Raw genomic sequence first — 23,395 nt, forward strand, 5'->3', positions numbered from 1 at the left:
TTAAGGGGTTTGTTTCAAGATCACACATAAATTCAGCACTTCTAAAGTAAACCAAACAACAAAAAGAAAATCACTTTAACATTTATTTGAAAAACTGTATTAAACAAAAAGATTACACAGGATAAGGAAAATCAGAAAAAAGAACAACACAACAAGCATTGAGGCCAGAAGGTGCTCAAGCCCAAGAAACACAAACACATCTGTTTCACAGCAAATTTCCCTCAAAATAAAAGTACCAATGAATTCCAGACTGTATTCACTTTTTTTTTCCCTTTTTTGTAGTAAATATTACACTTATTTAGAAGGGCACTGCTGTATTACAGTTTCTTAAAAACAATAAAAAGGTAGCTAGTAAAAATTTAGACCATCAGCAGCATCTGGTATAGTACAAGATCAAAATGAGACAACAGAGTTGTGTAACTCACTGAAAACTCTTTATGCTCCTCCTATAAAAAATACTGTCCTTGGCTTTGAAAAAACACCAAGATCAAAGGTTTCATTAATATTCAAAGTACGCAAATGGCACACTAATCAAAGTCCCTAATCCAAAAGATTTACTGGCTCAAAATAGACTTTTGGCGTGATCCCAATTGAATGTCACCATGGCTGAAATGCCCAGAACATAGGGGCAGGGGATTATATCTAAACACAGCCATTTAGGGCGCCTGCAATTCCAGCTCACATCACAATGCGATATTGGCAGTTGCCAGAATGAATTACGCCATCCTGCTCTTCGCTGAGGCTATTTCTTTGGCCAGATTATTTCTTTTTTTTTTTTTTTCTCTTGTCAGTGCAGCTTAAACACATGCAGAAATCAGCACAACAGGGGGCTTTACACCCACATCTTCAGTGAAATTCGAACAAGTCGTCACACTCGCAAAGCAAAGGAAGCGCCAGAACCATCATCCCCCCGCTCTTTGAGCGATCTCACACAAGATATGAGACCCACAGCACGCGGTGCCACGCGCTTTGAAAACCAGCAAGCAGCAAACCCGAGGGCAGAGCTTGGGCTCCCATCCTCTGCCTCACCCCCTGCAAGACGTCTGCAAGAGGTTTCGGGTGGGCAGGACAGAATTCCACACACAAGTCCAAAGGGGAGGGAAGGTGGTTTGTTTCCAGCTGTTTTCACAAGCCTCGACCAGCAGATCAGATACAAATGCAAACAGTTAATATTCACAGAGCAACTTCTTGTACCTAAATGTTATAATAGATTTAACATCATTAATAAATATATAAAACAACACGTTAATCTCACAGACAAAACACGTTTCAAAGGTCAGCATTGACTGGAATATCTAGGCAGTTTGGTCCTTGTTTAAAGCACTGAAGAATTATACACAGGTAATAATGTGAGTGTTAAGAACAGGCTCACAAAATACAAACTTAAGCTTGGTTCAACATTTCTGAAGAGGCTCTGAACTGGCCTTTGAAGCTATTCTGAATGGCCTTCAAATGAAGGCCCTTGCAGCCGTTGCATATTTAAGAACAGAAGAAACTCCTTTACGCTGTACACATCTCAGCACTTCACCTCCATCAGCTGCAAAGCAGGTATCCCCCAGGGACCAGCACACCCAGGTGAGTGAACCTGTCCCAAACCATGCTGCTCTGCGTTTCATACAGTCTCATGCTGAAGGAGGAGATCACCTAGAAAGCACTTAAAAGCCTTCATCTGGGAGACAGCAACCGAGGCGCTCACTCTAAGCCCTGACACAGACTTCTGTCATCCTAAACCAGGCCCTTTGTCTCTCTGTCTCAGTTCATCTGCCTCTGAAAGGAGAGGCAGTAATTCCCTGGCTCGCGGTACTGCAATGAGGCTTAATTTCATAAGGTGCTTTTGAAGAGTCTCAGAAAAGGCCCTGTAAAAGTGCAGCTATTATAATGTCAGAAACACGGACAGAGGCGTGCGTCCCACCAGCCTTTCCCGAGATACCGGTGTGCAAATCTGGACGAGATGAAGACTCGTGCATGGTCACGCTTCAGCAGTCCCATCGCAGCAGCTTCGTTTTCTCACGTAGTTTTGAACATGCTTCACATTTCCAGGGTGCAACAGAATTACTGAGCTGCCCCGTTTCGCAGACCGTCTCCAGTCTCCATTTGTTCTAATGGGCCAAATTCGGGATGTGTGACCGGGGACTTCCTTTGGCCTCGGAGAGTGTGTGCATTCAACATCTCCAGCAGCAAGTCATACACTGGGACCACATTTTTACACTTCATGCTCAGGAGATGCTCCATTCCCTTGTTACTGTGAAGGAGAACAGAAAATAAGTCAGTGATCAGGGGATGACTATGCAGCGAAGGAAAAACAAGCTCATGGCTTCAAGAGATTCCTTTTTTATGAGGAGTTAAGAGGATTTAGCTGCTCTAGTCCCTGAGATCACTTACCACCATCAACAGTAACAACATCCCAATGCTTTAAGGCTGTTTTCCTGTTTAGAGAACCGAGATTTGTTTTACACCTCACAAACTGGCTTCGGACGTACCCACTCTATTGAAATCAAGGAGAAAACTTCCTTGGTGCTGTAAATGTGGGAGGCCCACATGCTGCAGCTTTAGACAAAAGGGGAATTTAGAATGTGCCGCTCTAATGACTGCCTACCTCTCCTGCCTGGCTGAGCAGGAAGACCAAATTCCCCTGGCTAACTTCAAGCAGTTTGTTTCCTCTCTGCATGTCCTGTGTCAGATCTTGCAGATGGCTACAGGCTTTAAAAGTAATTTTTTTTGTTATGGGGCAAGATACAATGGGAGCTTGTACGCTCTGTGGCTGTATCATGACCGGGATTAAAAGGAGAAGGCTCTTTGTGAAATATATAGCAGTTGGACACTCACACACACACACATATATATGTGCTTCTGATGTACTCAGGGTTTTGGGGTTGAAAACAAAGTGCACTTGCTCAGCACCAAATTTGTCACAGTGGAAAAGACAGCAGCTAGCCAGCACATAGCTGACCTGGTGGATTGGATTGGGAGGGGCGCAATGCTTCCAGAAAAACGAGGTTCTGCTGCAGCTCAAGAGTTACAATTATATTAATGGAAAAGAAGAATGGACTCTCTCCTACACCCAGCTCTTGGGAGTCCCACATCATTTGGTAATCAAGGCTGAGAGCATCAATTATTTCCAGAACAGTATAATCGACTGACCAGTGCTAAGCAACGTAACGGAGACAAGTCACAAGTAGCCTCCAGACTTCAGCAGAGGCAGGCACAACATAAAAACTCTTGTTTTAATACAGAAATATAAAAAAAAAATTGCAAAGATTCACAATGTTTATTCACACCATGCCAGAATAAGAGCTGCTGCGATGCTGTGACAGTGTCACACCACAGTGGGCATCCCAGGTGACAGCAGCACATCAGTGCCCTGAGTCGGGCGCAGTTCTGGCTGCTGCTGTAGCTTCTGTGGGGCCAGCTCTCAAACTCACCCCCAATTCACAAACTGGCTGTTAGAAACTACTTGTTGGGACAGTCAGGTCCCTGCTGCTGCCACCCGCTCTCCCAGGAAGCTGGTCTCAAAGGTGGCTGTCCTTTCTCCAGTGTCCCTACACAAAGTCAGACAAGACCAGCTCTCCATGCTCCAGCCTGGCCCCAGGACACACACTCCACAGCCAAGACAGAAGACAGCTTTCTGAATAGCTGGTTTCTGGGTAGTAATTGAAAATTACAAGCAGCCTGAAAATTAAAGCATCTCTTTTATAGAGCCCTGCTTTTGAGTCTGCTGTGATGCAAGCAAAGATGAGCGGCTCAAGGATGGCCAGGACCTGGCAGGGAGCAGAGGAGCTGCTTCCCATGGGGAACACAGGAGCGTGGCATCACTGTCGCACAAGTCACAAGACCTAATAGTTGCCCCTGGCATGCAACAAATTTGTCCTGGGACAAACATAGCACCCAAAGTACACTTTGCTCCACCAAAGCCCACACTGCAGATCAATTTTGAAAGACTTCTATTTTGGACAGAAGCGTTTTGATGGCTGGGTGGGGGTTTTTTTGAAAGGCTGAATACATAATGAGCAATTTGATGTAACACAGTTAAGACGGCGTTTTAATATCAGCACAACATTTCTGAGTGCTGGCAAGCACTTGAGTATATTGCCCATTTAGTTATGCTGGGAAGGAAAGCCTGACAGTGAACAGAGACGACGAGCAGCACCAGGATCCCCTCAGGAGTGCTTCCGAGTTCAAGTCTTGCTTGGTTGCCATAATAAACCAACACTAACGCCTTACATGTTACACACTTTCTGTAAAATTTACCTGGCGTGTCTGACGTGAGAGAGGAGCATCAACAGATTGGCCAGACGAGTTGTCTGCTGCTGCGAGGGGATCCCGCTCTTCGCGATGACCCACACCAGGGCATCTGTGACTATGTTAAGCAGGTGATGCAGTTTCCTGTTGCTTTCAGGTTCTTCTGCTGACAAGGGAAACATGCCTAACCAGGGAAGAGAAAGAAATACTCCCTGCTCATGAGGAAGAAGAAAAAGCTACGACTAGATTTTTTTTAATGTAATACTTCAACAGGATCAGAGAAGATGTATTTCCTGAGCCCGCTTCAACACTGTACAAACAATGCTCCGTGTGCCACAACAAGCTTCCACTCACATTCCTTTGCCAAAATTTGACAGCCACAACATTCTCAAACTGAGTAACTCTCTTAAATCTTCCCAAGACAACATGTTGAACACAGACCCTTCAGTTCAGAGAATGGCAATGCTCTCACTTCTCCAGGGTTTTTTTCCTTTGAATCACTCTGTACCTTGTAGTTTAGTAACTATGATGAATGACAGCATTTTGCTTGTCTAATCCCTTCTTGCTGAAAAAAACCTTTTTTTCTCTGAGTATAAATGAGGTTGGGGGTATGGAGAGGAGAAGAAAGAGAAAAGAAAGCACCACTAGAAAGCTCTGGAAACACACAGTGAGATTATTGATAGAGCAGAAGACACCAGAGCAAAAAAGCCAAAACAAGCCAAAGCAAAACAAAACAAAACAACCTCCCAAAGATATTTATGGAAGGACAAAGCTCCAGAACACCATGAAAATTAGGAGTAAAAGTTTAACTGACAGGAAGGGAGAGCAGGGAAAGGAGAGATTCTTTGAGAGGTGAGGTTTTGAAGAAAATATGGCTGATGAACACGGGGTTTTGTTGGGTTTTTTGATTGGTTGTTTGGTTGTTCTGGGTTTTTTTTAAGAAAAAAAGAACAGCTTTTGTTGTCAGTTGCAGTAATGTTATCCATCTATAAACAAGTGCGACGACAGCTGGACGACAGCCCTTCAGAACTGGGCTGAGAATTATGCAGCAGCTCCTTGATGAAAACAGTAGATGTAAATAGTTAGCTGTTGGACTTTTTTGACAACATTAATTACAAAATATTCTGGGGAATAAAATTATTTTACTGCAGACTACCCTAAACTAGCAAACACACCGTCCTCTTTGCCATGTGTAAAAGGCTGCCAAGAAAAGCTCCTATCCTGAAATTCATCTTGCAGACCTGTTGAGTACTTTCAATCATTTCTACCAATTAATTACCATTAAATAGGAATATTTAAGCCCAAATAATCATCACTCAGTCGAGTAACTAGTTTTACTAGAATTAAGAATTAAGGACAGGTTTGTAGAGCTGTACAGCAACTTTACACAGGACCAGTATCCACAGAGATAGGGGCAGAAGATCTCATTGAAAAGGACGTACCCACAGACTGAGCCGTGACCCCCACCTTGTAAGAAGCTTTCAGACTTTGGATCTTTCATGCAGTTCTTATAACATGACATCAACCCTAAACCCAGCAAATTATAAACCTCAGAAGTTTCTTGAGAAAAAATCCTTATGATCTGATAGTTAGAAGTCCTTTGCTATTATTCTCTTTCAACGGCTTTATCTCATTTGATATTTCTGCGATTTTTTGAGGCTGATTTCCCAGCCACCATTCAAATAAAAAAATACAGTTTGGTGAGCTTCAGAGTCAACCGCGTACTCACTGGAATTGAGGAGGATCATCGCCTTGACACACAGATACTCCTTGTGCTGCAGTTTCAGCTCTCGGAACCTCGAGGTCATGGCCAGGAGCATATCAAAGATCTCCAAAATTCCCTCTACGCATTTCCCCTCGTCCCTATGGAAACACATTTAAAATGTTACTGAAAAAGTAGAATTAAGGAACTCTGACTCAGTTAGATAAAAGTCAAAGCACAAAGGAGTCTGCAAAAGACCTGTCTGTCTCATCTTTGGGAGAATTCAAAAGGTTCTGTCATGAAATCTAAACTGAAAATTACACTAGTATAAAAAGCCAGCACCTCTAAGAAACTGATTTTCTCTTTAAAGTGCATATAGGATTGACTGCAGGTAAGTGTGACCATATTTCTGTAAAGGCTTTAACCTCACAGCCGGTATAATTCTGGATCAAAAGTTTGAAACTGTAGCGCAGAGTGCAGTACCACCTCGAGTCTTTTCCTACATTTGTTTCACAAGGAGTTAACACCACAAGCGCTGACATCACTCTTTGCACCTGACAGAGGCCTCAGGAGCTGGTAAATAAGAAAGACCCCCTAAAATAAGGTTATTGGACTAATAAGACATTTTTAAAGAATAAAACAACCTGTACCCTCATCCCCCAGCACCTTTTTCTTTGAAGGTCTTTAAATGTAAATAGATTTGGGGGGTTTTGGTATTTGGTTATTTTTATGTTTGCAAGTGTTTACTGAATGCAACTTTCTCCATTTTAGATATTAGAAATGGTCCCATTTTCTAATCTGAAAAAAAAAAAAAAAAACCACAAACAAAAAAAACCACAAAACCCAAACAACCCAAATCCATTCCAATGAGTTTAAAATTAAGCAGCAGCAAATTTCAGACCACTGAAGCTATTGTTCCAGTTTTTTGGTCAGGTTTGGGGTTTTTTTTACATGTACTGGTCTAAAAAAGCAATTAAGCTCTAAGACACAACATTCAAAGGGATGCTTAATCTGTAAAACAAGATTATTTCCCCTGTAATGTTTTAAAAGACAAGACAGACTTAAGAACAGCAGTGTGAGAGAATTAAAGACCTTTATTCCTCTAGTGGATCTCAAGAGGAAGGTGCTGAGCCTGCAGGCTGCAAGGCAGGCACAGGCAGATAACACCAACCAGGTGCAGCTACTACTGCCTGCAGAAAGGCCTGAATATTGCCCAGTTTCCCATTTTCCTCATAGCAAAGGAGGATTTAAATTATCTTTGGAGAAGGGCAGGCAGCTGCCAGTTTCAAAAGAAAGACACAAGCATCAGAGAGGTACTTGTCTACAAAGATTATGTAGGAAATGTATCTGAAGTTCAGTTAAGATAAAAACAATCAAGTTACAGACCAGTTTCATATACACGTCTTAAAAAAAAATAAAATTACAGCATGCCCAGATGCTTGCTACCTCCCTCTCTCCTGTGTCTTGTGGAGATGAAGGAATGCATCTAATAAGGTAACTATATTCAGCACATATTAGCTCCCAAGGAACTAAATGTATCATACATTTTCAGCAATTTCTTATCATCGCATCAAACAACGCAGCATGTCCTTGCATTGAATTTTATACGAGCAAATAATAATTCATTTCATATATCTTTAAAATTAAATTTATTTCTCTTACCAACCCATTCTGCTTTCTGTATCTCGATGATGATTATTATTGAGCTCAAGCAACAGAACTGGTACAGATCTGAATTTCCCCAGGTTGAAAAGGTTAAGAGGCATTTTAAACCCACCCAAAAGAGTAGACTGTTTCCCTGACTTTTTATCAACGTGAAGCCCAGGTCAAATCCTAAAGTCCTGTAGAAAAATACCTTTACTAATCCATATTCTTCCCTGCTGGTACATGATGTTATGAAGAAATAATTTTTAATCTTGCAAGCATCCCACTTTAGCTTGAAAAAAATACTTTCAGTATTAAAAAGCAATCTAGGGTTTTTTAATCCCTTTTGACTAGTGCTGCAGTGTTCATTATTATAGCTACTTATGAAGTCTGCATTGATTGACAATGTAGTGCACTGTGTCGATGTGTCTACGGTTTCAGGATCTAGAGACCTGGACCGAAAGGAACAAAACCAGCAAAAGGTGTGAAAAATACAGAGAAACTTCAGACTGTCATGTGCTACAGGAATTAAGGAACTGGCAAGCTCAACAATACATGTTTAGCATTCCTTAAGCCCCTGTGAGGGTGTGGAGCCTCAAGACATTATTGTTACAAATACAAGGATGTTGTTAGATAAACTATCAATCGTATCTTCCATACTTAATTCTCTTCCTCTCACCATTCACCCCACCTCCAAACATGCTAATTAATATGAAGTGGTCTCGAGACGGTTATTTCTCTTACCGGTCTAGTACAAGGTCTGGTGCAAAAATTAGTTTCCCAGGGTGGTCAATTGATCTCCACATCAAACCAACCATTAAAACTTCCATCCAGCAGCTCTCCAAGAGTCTTACTTGGTCATAAAGGCTGAGATCAATGAAGCCTAAAATGACAAAAATAACATAAAATAAATAAATCTGTTTATTTCTTTGCTTTGATAAAGAAGACTGAATATACGAGAAACCAAAAGAAAGCATTATCGGTTGTGAAGAAAGGCAGAAAAGGGAGCACTGGCATCAGACAGACCATGCTGCCATCTCAAACAGGAACATAAATATTTGTTATTATCATTGTCAAAAATTCCACAAAACATTTAAAATAAAGCAGAGTCGTGTTCAAGTGTAATTACCCCCATGCAGCTGGTGAAACTCAAGTGACTGCAGAGAACTGCCTTATGCTTGGCCACCTCTTTAGATGATGGTCCCACAGCCTCCTGAGAGGGACCAGGATTCACTCGTGAACCTCATATTTGGCAGACGTTACTGAATTACACTGCAGAGGACTCCAAAGAAATTAGTCTGTTCTTTCCCCAGAACACATATGGTTGTCACGTGCAGGGTGGTTTTTTATCTCATAAGACAGGCATGTTTCTCAGCTTGTTGAGTAACTATGAAAGAACCCACATCTTGGTGCCTCTGTGTTATCATTCCCTTGGTAAATGATGTGTTCACCTCAGCCCATCCTTTTCCTTTCACCCCTTTCTCCAAAATTGTGATTAACCAAAAAAAAAAAAAAAAAAAAAAAGAGGGTAGGTGGTGAAGCTATTAGTGTCCCCATTGCCACCACTCGCAGCATCCTATAAGCAAGAACAGAATCAATGTGATTGTGTCACACGTGTGGAGGTGGCGCTTAGGGACATGGTGTAGTGGTGGCCTTGGCAGTGTTGGGTTTAGGGTTGGACTCAATGATCTTAAAGGTCTTTTCCAACCTCAAGGATTCTGTGACTCTGTGCATAAGCCTGTTCCAGCATTGACTTGTCTCCAGAAGTTACAGCAAGGCACAGCAACGCAGCCAGAAGGGAGAGACAGTGGTTGGCCTCCCTTTCCCTTCCCCTGCAAAAGGACTGGGGAAAAAAGATGCATAGAAGCTAAATAAAGAGAAATAAAACTAACACACAGGGAAAAGAAAAACAAACAAAACAAACAAAAAACAAACAAACAAACAAACAAAAAACAACCACAAAAAACCACCAAACCCTCCAAAATGCAGAAAACAGAAGAAGTGTGAATTATCAAAAAGCAAGTGGGAAAGCAGACTGCTCACTCAAGGAATAAAACACAGATATGATGACTATCAGTTCCATGGTTAAACTGTAGCTGTGTTCAAATCCAAGGTCAGGCCACAGTTTTCAAAGCAGAGCTGCGTTAGATAGGTCTCTTAGCAAAGGTGCTTCATTTTCAGACGAGCTGGTATCTACCACTCTGCATAATGAAAAATTATTACAGAGCCTGGTCAGGGGTGACAGGTTTCCACAGCTCTTTCCCATTGTCTGAGGTCTTAAAATATACACCGTACGTTTGCGCTATCAAAGAATCTGCCGTCAGTGATTTATACAAATGCTCCGTGTACTTTAATCTTATTAAACTGCTAGGCTGGAAGACAGTCAGTGACAGCTCCAGGTTGACATAAACCAGGTAATGCGCACTCTCTCTTATCATTGCTGGAAGTGCTGCCCTTCAAAATCGATCGCCTTGCTCCTTATTTTATAAGAAAGGTAAAGAGGAGCTTAGGAGCACTACCTTCCCTCCTGGGTTTTGCTGTCACAGAATTTACTAAAGGATCTGCAGCCAACAACAGATTATCTGCCAGACACACACTCATAATTTTAAAAGTGCTTTTAGAAAAATAATCATGGATGTGTGAATGGTATAAACTGACAGTGGCAGTTTTCTGGGAAACAACGGCCCAAAGACATTTCAGAAGTTTATTTAAATAAACATTTACACAGGCATGTGCTGATTTCTCTAGCACAAGCAACGAGTTACTTGGTTTAAGAACTCTCTCAGTTGAACAAGACGTCAAACAAAGGCCCAGCGTTCAATCTACACATAACTTGAAGATCCAGATTTATCCCAGATGTCACCTGCTAAACTCACATTATCAGCACCAGCAGTGTGATTCATGACCATTGAGCACAACTATTAGAGGGACTACATCTTTCCTTTTCCTGACAATCTAATGCTCTAAAGATCGAGCACAGCATGGAACCATCACAGCTCCTATTGCCGTGTCACAAGTCCTGTCTCATTTGCTGCAGAGTACATTAAACTACTTTTTCTATGGCTGTAGTACATGTCCTTTAAATAGTATGCTTTATAGCTAACCATTTAATTATGAAATACTAAGATAAAAAAACCCTTGTGTTTGATGTCTAGTAACTGGCAAAAGACACACTGCTCTGGCCAGCAACACCCATTATGCAACAGGTTGCATAATGGATACAAATTTCAATATTATGACAACATCCTATTGATTAGCAATACACATTCAGCTATGAACCACGTTCAACTCTCTTAGACTAGGTCAACAAAGTAAAAGGCAATTATAGAAGCTACGTTCCGCTGTCTGACAAATTAGAACTAAAATACTTGGAATTCAGAAGGAAAAAAATCCAGATGTCAGCTTCTATTTTACTGAGCAACAACAAAGATACAATCCATTAAGCTGAAAATACAGACAAAAAATACAGTCACAGAGTAAAACTCATAACAAAAGAAGGTAATTAAATCTTAAATATGGAAAAAATAAAATATAAATGTTTATCTTTCCTATTTAGACAAAAAGTTACTGTTAACATCAGCACCTACAAGGAAAAATAAAAATATTTTCTTTCAGTTTTGGTGAGTGTCAAAATAATGTCTTAGAGGTGAAAATGGGTTTCTGACCCAGGTACACAAAAGCAAATATTCAGCTTTACAGAAGTAAAAATTACTGCTCACTGGGCCATTAGTCAAGGACTCTGTATTTTTTTCTAAGACTTTACCTCTAGGAACCAGAGCTTGGATCTAGATGATTAACTCCAACCAAGAATTTTTGAAAACTAAAATTCTATATCCTGGGCTTTAGTCATCACTGTTACTTCAATGGAAAAAAAAATCCACATTGAAGTAAACACTCTAACTGCCATGCAAATGGCAATATTACTTATCATTAGGTACATATTAAACATCACATCTATTTTTGGCATTGTTCTAAAATGGTGTTTATTTCTGTTCTGTGTAACAGGAATGATAATAAAAAACAAACATACCCAATAAAGTGTCAACATTCCCTGGAACTGTTTTGAAGGGGTTTGATTGCTTCAATGGGTTTTCTTCATACAATTCTCTCATTGCCAAGAAAAAGATTTTATTTCTGATGTGTTGAAAATAAACTAAAAGTGATCATTGTCAAAACAGGGATTGGTTTGGAAACCTGATATTTTAAAAATTTCAAAAAAATTAATCTCAACTAGCTGAGGTTTTGTGTTTGTGTTTTTGGGTTGTTTTTTTTTTAAAAAAGCTGATGTAGTTAAAAAAATAGAAATTAAGAACAATCAGAAAATGGAAAAGGCTGTTTTGGGCTTTTTTCCCATTCAAATATTGCTTAAAATGAGGTCATTTTCTAAGACTTTCCCTGGTTTTCCTTTACAATACCCTTCCTACTGGATTAACATAACTATTTGGAGTCCTCTGAAACTGTACCTTTTAACCAAGTTTTTCTGATTAGACAAAAAATTATAGTGATAGACACCATTTAACCCCTTATGGTTATTTACTTCACAGTTCTTTTCAGAGTCTCTTAAATCAGGAAAAGTAAAGATTAAGGGTTCAGGCTCTCAGTTTAAAACATTCCACATTAACAGCAAAACCACCATCCCTTTGCAAATGGTCAGGGTGGTTTAAGATGCTCGTGCTGTCCGAGCATCTCTGCCCCAGCAGCTGACCTGGAATTTGCTCACCCATCACACCTGAACCTTCCAACACCGTGGCTGAGCTGTGGAGACTGTCATGGGCCAGCAGCTGAAGCTGTGGTAGCACCTTCAGCCTCTCCACCTAGCTCTGAAATAGCATACGCTTCCCTTATTCTGAATTCTTGGTTTAAGGATTATGTGAAATATTCTCCACCAAGCTTCTTTCCTGTGCTGTGTACACACTCAGTTTATTTCTAGAGGTAAGGATTACTGTCACGTCTTCCCGTGAGCGGATTCAAGCAGCAGCAGGTGCTGTTTGCAGTGCAGAAGCGTGACAAGACCAGAGCACACACCAGCACGCTCTGGTTGCCTTCAGCATAAAAATCCAAAGGAGGAGCCGTGGTGTGCTGGCTCCTCAGTCCTGGTGGGCGTGGGGTTAGGACACCAGACACACTGCAGAATATATTATCCATGCGAGGTAAGCACAGCCGTAGGGATCACTTCCAGCAGAGCACTATATCTGGAGTTAAGGATTAAGCCCCATGCTGCTATACCTCTAGCAATTAATCAGTACTACCTTCAGCTCACCGTTGTTAGTTGGTCACCTTAGGTCTTGCTAAAGGGCCACAGCCTGCAGTTAGCCAGCAAGTTTTTCTGCACAACTTTGCCAACTATCTTCTCTGTGTGCTAGCTGCTTTTATTCTGGCTTTTATTCTTTATTCTGACTGTTCTAGTCATGGGCACTTCATGGAAGGAATTGCAAACGCTCACTGCTTCTGGTCTGTAAGAAGTGAAACGGTACATTGCCACCATACTGTGGTCACATTTGAGGCATTCGAGGCAGTAACGCATGTAGTTGTACTTCAGTGCGTGTTCTTTGTGTTGCCAACAACCCAGAGCACCCTCATTGATTTTTGTTTTGCAGGAGAGCACACAATAATTGTGAGATTGATAGTATGTGCTACTTTGCATCTGATGCTCCTGTGTAGCCACTGCATCAAATTAAGCAACTGCAGACACTCCGAGCTTGGACATACTTCAGTTTTCATCAACTGTATTAGAAACCTTCTATCAGGATTCAAGGAAAGAATTTGGTCTTAAATTCTTTTTTATAGCAATCTAGTTAATATCCTTTTTAATGAACCTTTTAAATCAGATTAATCAGGTATTTATGGTTAATGAGGTAGAAATTACATGCAACAGCAGCTATGTTTTTTACCAAAATGAACAAGTATTGACTAACAACAGATAGCAAATTATAGGCTAGGTTGTTGTCTGAATCAAAATACATCCAGATAAATTGCTGAGAGCAATAAATTGTCCATTACTTTACAGGATTAAAAGCTTAAGATTTTCATACTGCACATGTACTGTGCTTTGCTATTATTTCAGAACAGAGAATGATACATTGATGGTAAAACCATTGAATAAAATAAACAAAAACAAGACTGAAGTTCTTACCAGGAATTTTTTTGGCCCAACCAATCATGTGAACCAGCTCTTTGTCTGCCAGTTTTGTCAGGGACATCATCATGGAGGCCTCTGTGAACGGCTTGCTGGGACGACTCACCAACACATTGGGAGGCTCCGCTTCAAGTAATGTTAAAACAAACTGCTCCGGACTGACTGTGCTGAGCAGGATCTCTTTTACGCGGGTTGCCGTCTCAGTGTATTTCTTAGCTTTGCCAATGCAATGTACCTGATCTTCTGAATTACGATGGCGACGCAGAATCCGATATCCACAGCGTTCTCTTCTTGAGCCTGACACGAGAGGCACATGATTGCATTGAAGTATTTTCCTCTCAGTGATACATGATGTAAATACAAATGTTTGGGGAGAAGGAGATAAACCCTTTAATATTGGATGTTCCTATGTTGAACATCAAGTTTCAGAATTTCTAGAGCATTCAGCATTGACTTAGCTTTGTTTCCACTTCATATGAGGCTTTTGTTTATTCTACTAAACAAAAAATAATGTTGAAAAATATTTATTTTTGAACTCCAGCTAACTCACTTTAAAAGTCCATGGGAAAACTCACATTGACATCAAAAAGCGATAAATCAGGTCTTTAAATGCAAATAAAGATATTTGTTTGCAAATTCTGTTTTAGATGTAAACTGGGGGAAGAAATGACTTCTGAAAGTCTGGGTCATGATACAGAGTAAATACCTCATCCAGGAGCAGAGCTGGGCTTCACTGCTAGCTGGGTGTTCAGCTAGGGACTGAGATGCAACCCATTTCACCCTGAGTCCCATTAAGCCAGCAGGAGTTTCCCCAAAGTGAATTCAGATATCTGCAACTAGAAGGAGCAAGCCCCCTGTTTGGAGTTCTGCATGCAGAATGTTGTTTCTGTTGCAAATAGCAGTCCTTTAAATTTCTGGAATTAATTTATTGTTCATTCTGATAACACTGAACATTCTCCCATTCCCTGTCAGTGCTGTTGCTGGGACCACTGGTATCTGTTCTTGCATAGCTGCCATGGAAAGAGTCTGAAAATATCTCCAAAAACGAGGTATGGGGATTTGCTAAAACATTCATCTATGGCTTCTACTTCCCTTCAGCATATTCTATAACAAGGACTATCTTTACTGATTTACAAATAATCCTTGGCAGTAACTGATGTGTAAGATTGTACCATATTAAAAATCAGGATATTTAAAAACATTAAGTTGCTGAAGAAATCCTTAGACTGGAATCCTCCAGCACTTACCATTTTTAATATCACAGCTAAATTATCCTTTAAATCTTTTAGGACTTAACTTTTTGTGCTGGTCATCAATACTTTTACTGACACATGATACTCAAAGGCTGAATTTTCGCAGATATGAAAATGCCTGTGCTAACATAAATCTATACCGGACCAACATTTATTATTGCACACATAGAGACCATGGAGTCTTAAAGCATAAGAAGTTGTCTCATTTGGTTTCAGTCCCACAACAAATTTGACAAAAAGCATCCTTTCTGCTATTATCTTGACATTACTACACTTATGAAGTCTTTTTGGTGTGTTGCCTAAAGACTTCGTGCCCTGGTCATAGACCCTGGTTCTTCTTCATTAGGGCATGTGATTAAAGGCTTCATAAAGTGTGTGAAGACAAAGAAGCAAAGGAATGATGATGGAAGAATCCCAAGGATCTAATCAGTGACAACAAGCACACTGACTAGGCTGCTCTCATGGCTATCAAAGGAGAATGATCAGCCTGTGGTCCGGGCATGACACCCAGCAGATAAGTCGACAGGAGAGTTTGTACACAAGGTCCCTGAAAGAACAGAGGATCCAGAGGCCAGCTACTGGATAACACTGACTTTCTAAAGCCACTTACTGGCAGGATCCATAGCACATGTGTGTTTCTGTGACCATCTGTGTGGGAGAAGGTCTGGGTACCCGCAAATGGGGTGATGCTGCAGACCCACAGGCCATAAACTGAGGAGATATGGGGATCCAAAGGCCAACTATTTGACAGACTGTGTCTAAACCCAGCTACTGGAAGGGTCTGTATCGTGTAAATGCATATATTTTTCACTGCATGCGTTCGCATGAGTGCTATATTTTCTGTCTGCACTCTCATCTCTGCGGCTGACTGTGGATACAGGTATGGGGTGTGTATGTGCCTAATAACAATACACACTCAGACTTGCTACTGGACCTAGGGACATGGCAATGTGGCATTTTCCCTTCTGTCAAGCTACTGGATTCAGCAGTTCCTACCATTCTTCATCCATATCCATCAGAGTTACATAGAATATGAGTTGTCTAAATTCGAGCCAGGCAATGCAGTTCTGGCCCTGGGTTTCAGTTAGCAAAGAGGTCAAAACATAAGCCAAATTAAACATAAAGGGAATGGGGCACAAAAAAATAATTTCAGATGCATTGAAAGGCTTTGTCTTGCTAAATAAGGTGTTGGGTGAATGCAGACTCTTGGTGGCTCCTCAGATGAGGTGGCTTTTCAGGTCATGGTCCTGTCTTGTCTTCGTCAGCTATCAAGCACTATTTGAGTCAACCCATGAGAAGGGTGTGATGCAAAGGCCAATTGGGTACAACCTGAAGGCACCGAAAAGACTGGATAAGGACAAAAAGTCTGCCAGGACTTTAAGGATGTGGAGCTTTCAAGTGCACGTTGCTCTCATCCACACTTTCTGCGTGTTCAGTAAACCACCTCAGATGTGAAAGAGAACAGGATGACCATTAAAGAAGTCCTTAGTATTGGAGAACACCTTCTATCCGGAAACCCAAGAGACTGGAGAGTACAAATAGGCAAAGCTGGTTCAATGAAAAAGTCTGCCAGGACTTTAAGGATGTGGAGCTTTCAAGTGCACGTTGCTCTCATCCACACTTTCTGCGTGTTCAGTAAACCACCTCAGATGTGAAAGAGAACAGGATGACCATTAAAGAAGTCCTTAGTATTGGAGAACACCTTCTATCCGGAAACCCAAGAGACTGGAGAGTACAAATAGGCAAAGCTGGTTCAATGAACAGACCTCACTGTTCAGTAAACCACCTCAGATGTGAATGAGAACAGGATGACCATTGAAGAAGTCCTTAGTATTGGAGAACACCCTCTATCCGGAAACCCAAGAGACTGGACAGTACAAATAGGCAAAGCTGGTTCAATGAACAGACCTCAGGCATGGAGGAATCCAAGAGGAACAGGGATTTGGATCTGGAAGCATTATCAGATGGAAGTCCAGCTTAAAGTCTGCACCACTTTGGGAAAGATGGTTTTGCATCCTTAAAAGGAATACAGATAGGATGAAATGGGTTGGGTACTGACAGGGCATTTGCACAAATAATGGACTGAAGGAAAACAATCAATTATTTGCAGAACCAAGTGCTTGGCTGAATGACATCTACCTAGAAGTTGCCAGAGCAGTTGAAGAGCAAAGGGAAAGATAACATACCAGCAGGGACAATCAGAGCTGGAGACTCTACCATCTTATCACAGATTCATGAAATCAGACTTGATGATATCCAAAAAAAGGTTACCTGCAGAACTACAGAAGTCACAGAGCAATTTCTTCAACCATTTGTCTGGGCAAATCCTTTCTTCCTGAGAGAGTCAAAGGACAGTGAGGCATAGACTAATTTCTACTAAGACACTTGAATGATGTAGTGAACTCTGTTCTAAGCCTCATTTTGGACTAATGTACAAAGGTCAAGAGCAGAATCTTAAAGTGCCTTGTCAGCTTCAGAAAAACATCAGAATGGCACAGTGGACTGCAGACTGCTCTGAAGTCATGTCTTGCACAGAACGTATGTAAATATTTTCCATCAGGGAAGACAAAGAGGAAAGCTTGACAGTGAGCTAAGCAACTGGAACTAAAGTACGACTGGAGAGAGATGAGGGAATACCTAGGTACCAAGGTGGTCTACCTACAGAGATCTCCATGGCTCTGATTTCCATGTGAATGTGCATGGTAGAGACCACAACCACCAGGAGAGAACTGAACTAAAGCAAGAAGCAACACCTCGCATAGTTTCCACTATTTAGAAAGGTCAAGCACATTGAACTTGGGCATCTTGAAGGACGGAACAAGAAAAATAGCACAGAGGGACTAAAAGAGATACGGAGATACAGGGGAGAGGAGAAATTTTCTTGGGCTATAAAAATACTGATTGCTCCACAACACACATGGTTTTAATTCTCCAGTACCTGGTGGAGCTGTGAAGCCCCCAAAAAGAAGATACACAAATAGCAGTCTTTTAATTAAGCCCATGTAAAAGTTGTTCAGTTAGGGAAAATCTAAAATGATAAAGTGTTTTTATCTAAAACAATAAAGTCAGAAAACCTACTGGTTTAAGAGGGAGCTGAGGAGAGGAGCAGAGGCCTGAGGAGACAAGGACGAAGAAATTCCTGCAGTTTGGACCTGCCAGAAGCAACCTGTGGTCAAGCAAGCACTTGCAACCAGCTCATTGACCCCAGTTCAGTTCCTGTCACTGAAGTGAGCGACGTGCACTCTTGTGGGACTCCACATCCTCTGCTCAGCTGTCCTCAGCTCTGTTACACTGTCACCCAGACTTTTCTGTGGCACCAAAAATACCTGAGTTATCCTTTCCAATTCACTGTTGTAAAGATTTTTAAATACCAGTTTGTAGCCTATCCAAAATATAAACACACAGGTAAGTGACCAGGTACTTTAATGAAGACCAAAGAAATCAGTAATATTTTTAAAAATATTAAAAAATAGTAGTCTAGCATCCTGTTCTAATTGATACAATCTTGTACAATTTTCATCTGCACAGCTCTACTCCATGTTCCACCTTAAAATAATTCAGTCAGGTTGTGATACTTATGGACAATATTAGAGGTCTCAATACTTGTGGAGGGTTCTGACTGGGAAATAGCAAGCCCTTTTAAATTACTTTAGGTGATCTACCTAAATCAAGTTTCATATATAACCAGTACTTATTAAAAAAAATGCTCCACTTAAAACATAAGAACACTTTCCTGGGGTGTTGTGACATTTCTACATATAAAAAACTTGTTACTAAAAAAAAAAATGTAGCTGGTGACAAAAAAAGGGGGGAAAAAAAACCCCAGACAAACCAGATTCTGAATTATTGTTTGTACTTTTTAATCACTATATATTGCCAAAGCAGTCAAAGGCTGGTTTGTTGAGCAGAGTGCATAAAACACAGCTCGTCAATAATTACAAGAGATATCATTTATTTCCACATTAAAATTTATTCTGCTTGTATTAAAAAAAAAAAGAAAAAAGAGTGCATTGTAAGATTACACAATTAAGAAAACAACACTTAAGCTTGCTAGTTAGTTGACACATCAGAAAGTAGCAGCCTTTCCAATGAAAATAACATTTCAACAACACAAAGGAACTTCTGTGCTTTTTATTCAAATCCAAAGTTTAGGCAAGACTGAGAAATTTTGCCTCTACGTCTATTAGCATCCAACGGGCATGTATAAGTATTTATGAAACTATATATTATAACTAATATAACTACATATTATAACTAATTATAGACCATCTTAATGTTTAGCTTAACTAGACACAGAGATGTGGATCAATCTGTGTGAAAACACAGCAATAAAATACTTACAGCTTCCCAGACCAGGGACTATTTCCCACTTAATCACAAACTCCCTAACTATACTTAATAGCTAATATTCATTCATATAAAGGTAATTCAGGCAACAGGGGAAGTGCAGAAGATGAACAAATTCCTCATTCTTTCTACAGCACTCTCCTTATTTAGGGCTATTTTTTGCGCAAGAAAATAGCTGCATTCAGCTGAGAATGCTGGACCAAGGGCAAGACCTTGAGCTACAGCACCACAGACCACATGGGTAAATGATCACAAGAATACAAGAAATAAAACACACTGGGGGAAAAAAAAGTCATTAAAATGAGCCTGTTGTTCACTCACCCACGAACAAGACACATCAGGTATTATTGGCAATGAAACACACTATTTTTAAAGTAACTCCTGCTTTACAAATTCTTTGAAAATTGCAAATCCCTCTGCTGTGTGATATGGTGGGCAGTTACATGGCATGTTGGTCTTAATGTTGATTTTGGCCCCTGGCAGCAGCTTGTGTAACTAACCAGTTCAGCAGCAACTGCAGATTCTACCATTTAATATGTCATAATAAGTTATTATAAGTGTTTGAGCTTAAAACTCGCTCTGGTATACATTCATAAATCACTATCGCTCCAGTCACCTTTGAAAGCAAATGCAAATGTTCTGGTGAGTGCGCCTGCATTCCCAGAGCAGACCTGCTGACAAAGCAGCTGCCTGCTGTACACACGCGAGAACACGAGCTGAAATTACCGTAATTTCTATAATAGCTAAAATACAATTAGTACAGCTGATGTCCAGAGAATGCCGTGAAACATTTTTTCCCCACTTACTTTCTGTGTGAAAAGTAATTTACAGTACTTCAAAGTGCTATCCAGAAACTGCACACAGGAGAAAAAGAGCCAAATCCTGAGGCACATCAGCACCCCAGAGAAGTCTGTTTTTCTTTCTGCAAACTCATGGAATGAAGCCAGTATTCAAGGGCAGTATCTCTCCATCACTTTTTAGTATGGCCCCTCAGGCTCCCCGCTGGGGGCAGGGAGGGGGCGGAAAGGAGCTTTACCTTTGGAATGTTTTCAACACCTTGAGGACTGGCACATGGGGAAAAAAGATACAGGAGCAGGGCGGGGGGCAGGGGGAATAAAAGGTAAGTCTAGTTCAACAGGGAAACTGAGAACTCCTGACACAACAAGGTCTATTTGAGCCTCAGGAAGCAAAAAAAGAAAACTACGAGCATAGCTGCTCCCAGAGTGGCTATAGCTACATGATGAAGCAACTCCCTTCCTCTGGACTGCCTGTGGCAAACAGCCCAGTCTGTTTCAGGCTCCCCAGGTAAACATCAGCAAGCTCCAAGAAAAGATCGATTTTATCCCGATTGTTTTATTCAAGTTTGCTGGGAAGAGTTTACTGCAGTAATTTTGTTTTCCTTGTTCCTTGTGACAATGCTTTGCAATTATTTTTCTACCATTGCTAGTTGTCCTAGTGCCAAAAATTCAGCAGTAGCTTTCGTGATGGGAACAGTAGGCAACACAAGCTTCCCACAGAGAAATTTGCAGATGCAGTGTCCACGACCCTCATTGTGCTTTTGGCAATGATGGTACGTTTTGTAAGAAAGTCCATTGTCAATACAAAGAACCCCCAAGCTAGCCTCCACTGAAATACCCATGGTTTGTTGGGTTGACTTCTCAAAGTTTATGAAGCAGATGACACCCAAGAGAATTTCAGAGCAGGAAACTCTGAAGTAACACTTTCCTACTGCCTCCTAGTGTTTTAAAGATCACATTTACACACAGAAATGTATGCTATATGTACACACACATATATGTGTATTTTTTTCTCAAGGTGCCAATTGATAATATGCAAAATGAGGATTTAAAGATTTGATGCAAACAGTGTAGAGTTTTTATTAAGAACTTTCATAAACTACAAAGTGGTAATTGAGGTTGGTTTTGATTCTTTTATCACTTCTGCTGGACAGCAAGTCCCCACCAAGAAAAATGCACTTACAAACCATTCTATCTTATCTAGGGTTTTAGCAGATGTGAACCAATGTATTCACTAAGTGACCTGGGAAAGGAGCAGAGAGGGGGGAAAAGCCTTCATTAAAAAGAAAACATACTCTTTTATGGCTTTCTCCAGTAAAAAACTGGTATTGAAGCACAGCTCTAACAAGAAAAAATTTGAAAGATAATCACTCTGGTCTGCAGGAAATGGCATTTATGTTTCATGCAAGAAATACAGTCTTAAAAATCTGTCTGGTTTAAATGTCTGTCACCATGGGTCCAGGCATCAGCTTTACTCACAGGTGCTTCTTAACTCACCAGGCAATTCAGACAATTCTGAGTAATATTTATATTATTTTTTCTGAAATTAAGTTGTTAAGATTCTCAAATTAAATTCTCAAGACTCTCAAATTTCAGTGCTACTATTTAAATAACTATTTTTTTAAAAAATACAATTCCTGTTATTTTCCTGTTAAAATTTTGTAGCATCTTTTTTGGTCTGTCACAGTCATTAATGTCCTGTAAACATTTATTATTGTAGGAAAATATGTTTATGAATGTGTGACAAGATTAAAAGGAACACAGGCTAAGACATAAGCACATATTATCATTATTTATTACTTGTAATACTATAGTGCCTTTGAGGTCTAATCATAAATCTGGACTTCCTGAACAATTAGAATAAAAGAATTAATTTAAGGAAAGCATTGTGGAGGCCCACGAGGCCCACCTTATAATATCATAGTGGAATCGATCTTTACAAAAACTCTCCAATTTCAGAACTGGGGCTTGATGGAAACCCCTGTTAGAAAAATTTTGAGTAAAATTCTTAGTCATAAAGATGAACCAAAGACAGTGACATCATTCAGAAAACAAGGTTTCAAACGGAGTCTCATTTACAAATGTAAGGCTTTCCTTTCTGGAGTCCAGAGAGCAAAGGTAGCTAAGATCATGTTAATAAAAAACACCAATAAATTTGAGATGCATCATCAGTGCAGAAGAAGACAGGATCTTCATATAGAAAGAACTAGCTGACTTGAGCAACAGAAACTAAATGTTCTTCAGGAGTACAAAAGTAATACAAGGAAGAATAGAAATTGTAGCTGTAATCTGGAAGTTATCAGCTGGAAATGAACAGGGAGGCTGCAATCGTAGCAGATCATAGCATGATGATGAACTGTCAGCATGATGCAACCATGACAAAGGCAAACAGGATCCTGGGTTGCGCACAGAGAAAAGCTCCTGTAGGAACAGATATGAATTCATGCTACTACAGTGAGGAGAGTTCACAGGAAGACTGTCCATGATTCTGGTCATCCAAGTACAAAATGGGTTATTTCAGCCTGGAGCAGATTGATGGACAAGCTACTCTGATGACTTCCAGAGTCTGCCTACTTTCCTGTTTTGCAAGAGGAGGAGATTTCTTTGTTTATTTAGCTTAATAAAATAAAGGTTGTGAGGGGATATCATGTAGTCAGTAACACAACCAGACTGTTAAAAGTAAAGAAAAGAGAAGCCTCTAAGCTACAAGACAATGTTGTCACAAGAACAAATGGGCATTAATCGTCCAGCAATAAATGCAGGCTAGAATTCTAAAGAATGTTCCCAATGAAATAAATAATATTCTGCAAACAGCCTTTAGATCAAAGCAGTGGGAGGATGAAAACACTGCCGAGCCTTGAAACAGAAATAGGTATCTACACTAAATGGGATGAAATGAGATGCACGCCTGCAAATCACAGAGGACCAAGCACAGTGACCTTCTCCTTTCCACTCCAGAGTTCCTATGTGGTGTTTTTCCAGCCTATTTCTATTATGTACATCAGGGAATCTATAAGAAGCAACAACAAACCTCGACTATGAGAGCACAATAGATATCGAAATCTATTTCAAGTTATTTTCTTCTTAAAAGTGACCTTTAAAATATCATCCATAAATGTACAACTACAGTGTAGTCACATCACTGTAAGTACAAGATAGGAGTAAAAAAAAAGGCTGGATAATTCTGAGCAGTGCAGTGACAAACAGTGAGTGTTCACTACTTCTTTTGGTCAAAGAATTGGAGAACATAATCTGAAAGCAGCCTGATCAAAAAGAA

At 40.4% G+C, this 23,395-nt stretch overlaps 1 protein-coding gene across 1 annotated transcript; it reads right to left on the reverse strand.

Annotated features, from left to right (window-relative positions):
• Positions 1-2,052: 2,052 nt before the first annotated feature.
• Positions 2,053-14,018, reverse strand: ESR2 (estrogen receptor 2 (ER beta); the record flags this gene model as incomplete). The annotated part of the gene is made up of 5 exons (XM_010082304.1): positions 2,053-2,242; positions 4,249-4,423; positions 5,969-6,102; positions 8,330-8,468; positions 13,719-14,018. Coding segments are annotated over 5 exons (938 nt in total), but the record flags the coding sequence as incomplete, so codon positions are not given.
• Positions 14,019-23,395: the final 9,377 nt, after the last annotated feature.

Source organism: Pterocles gutturalis, unplaced genomic scaffold, assembly GCF_000699245.1.
Source record: "Pterocles gutturalis isolate BGI_N339 unplaced genomic scaffold, ASM69924v1 scaffold21956, whole genome shotgun sequence".
In the NCBI taxonomy this organism is placed as follows: Eukaryota; Metazoa; Chordata; class Aves; order Pterocliformes; family Pteroclidae; genus Pterocles; species Pterocles gutturalis.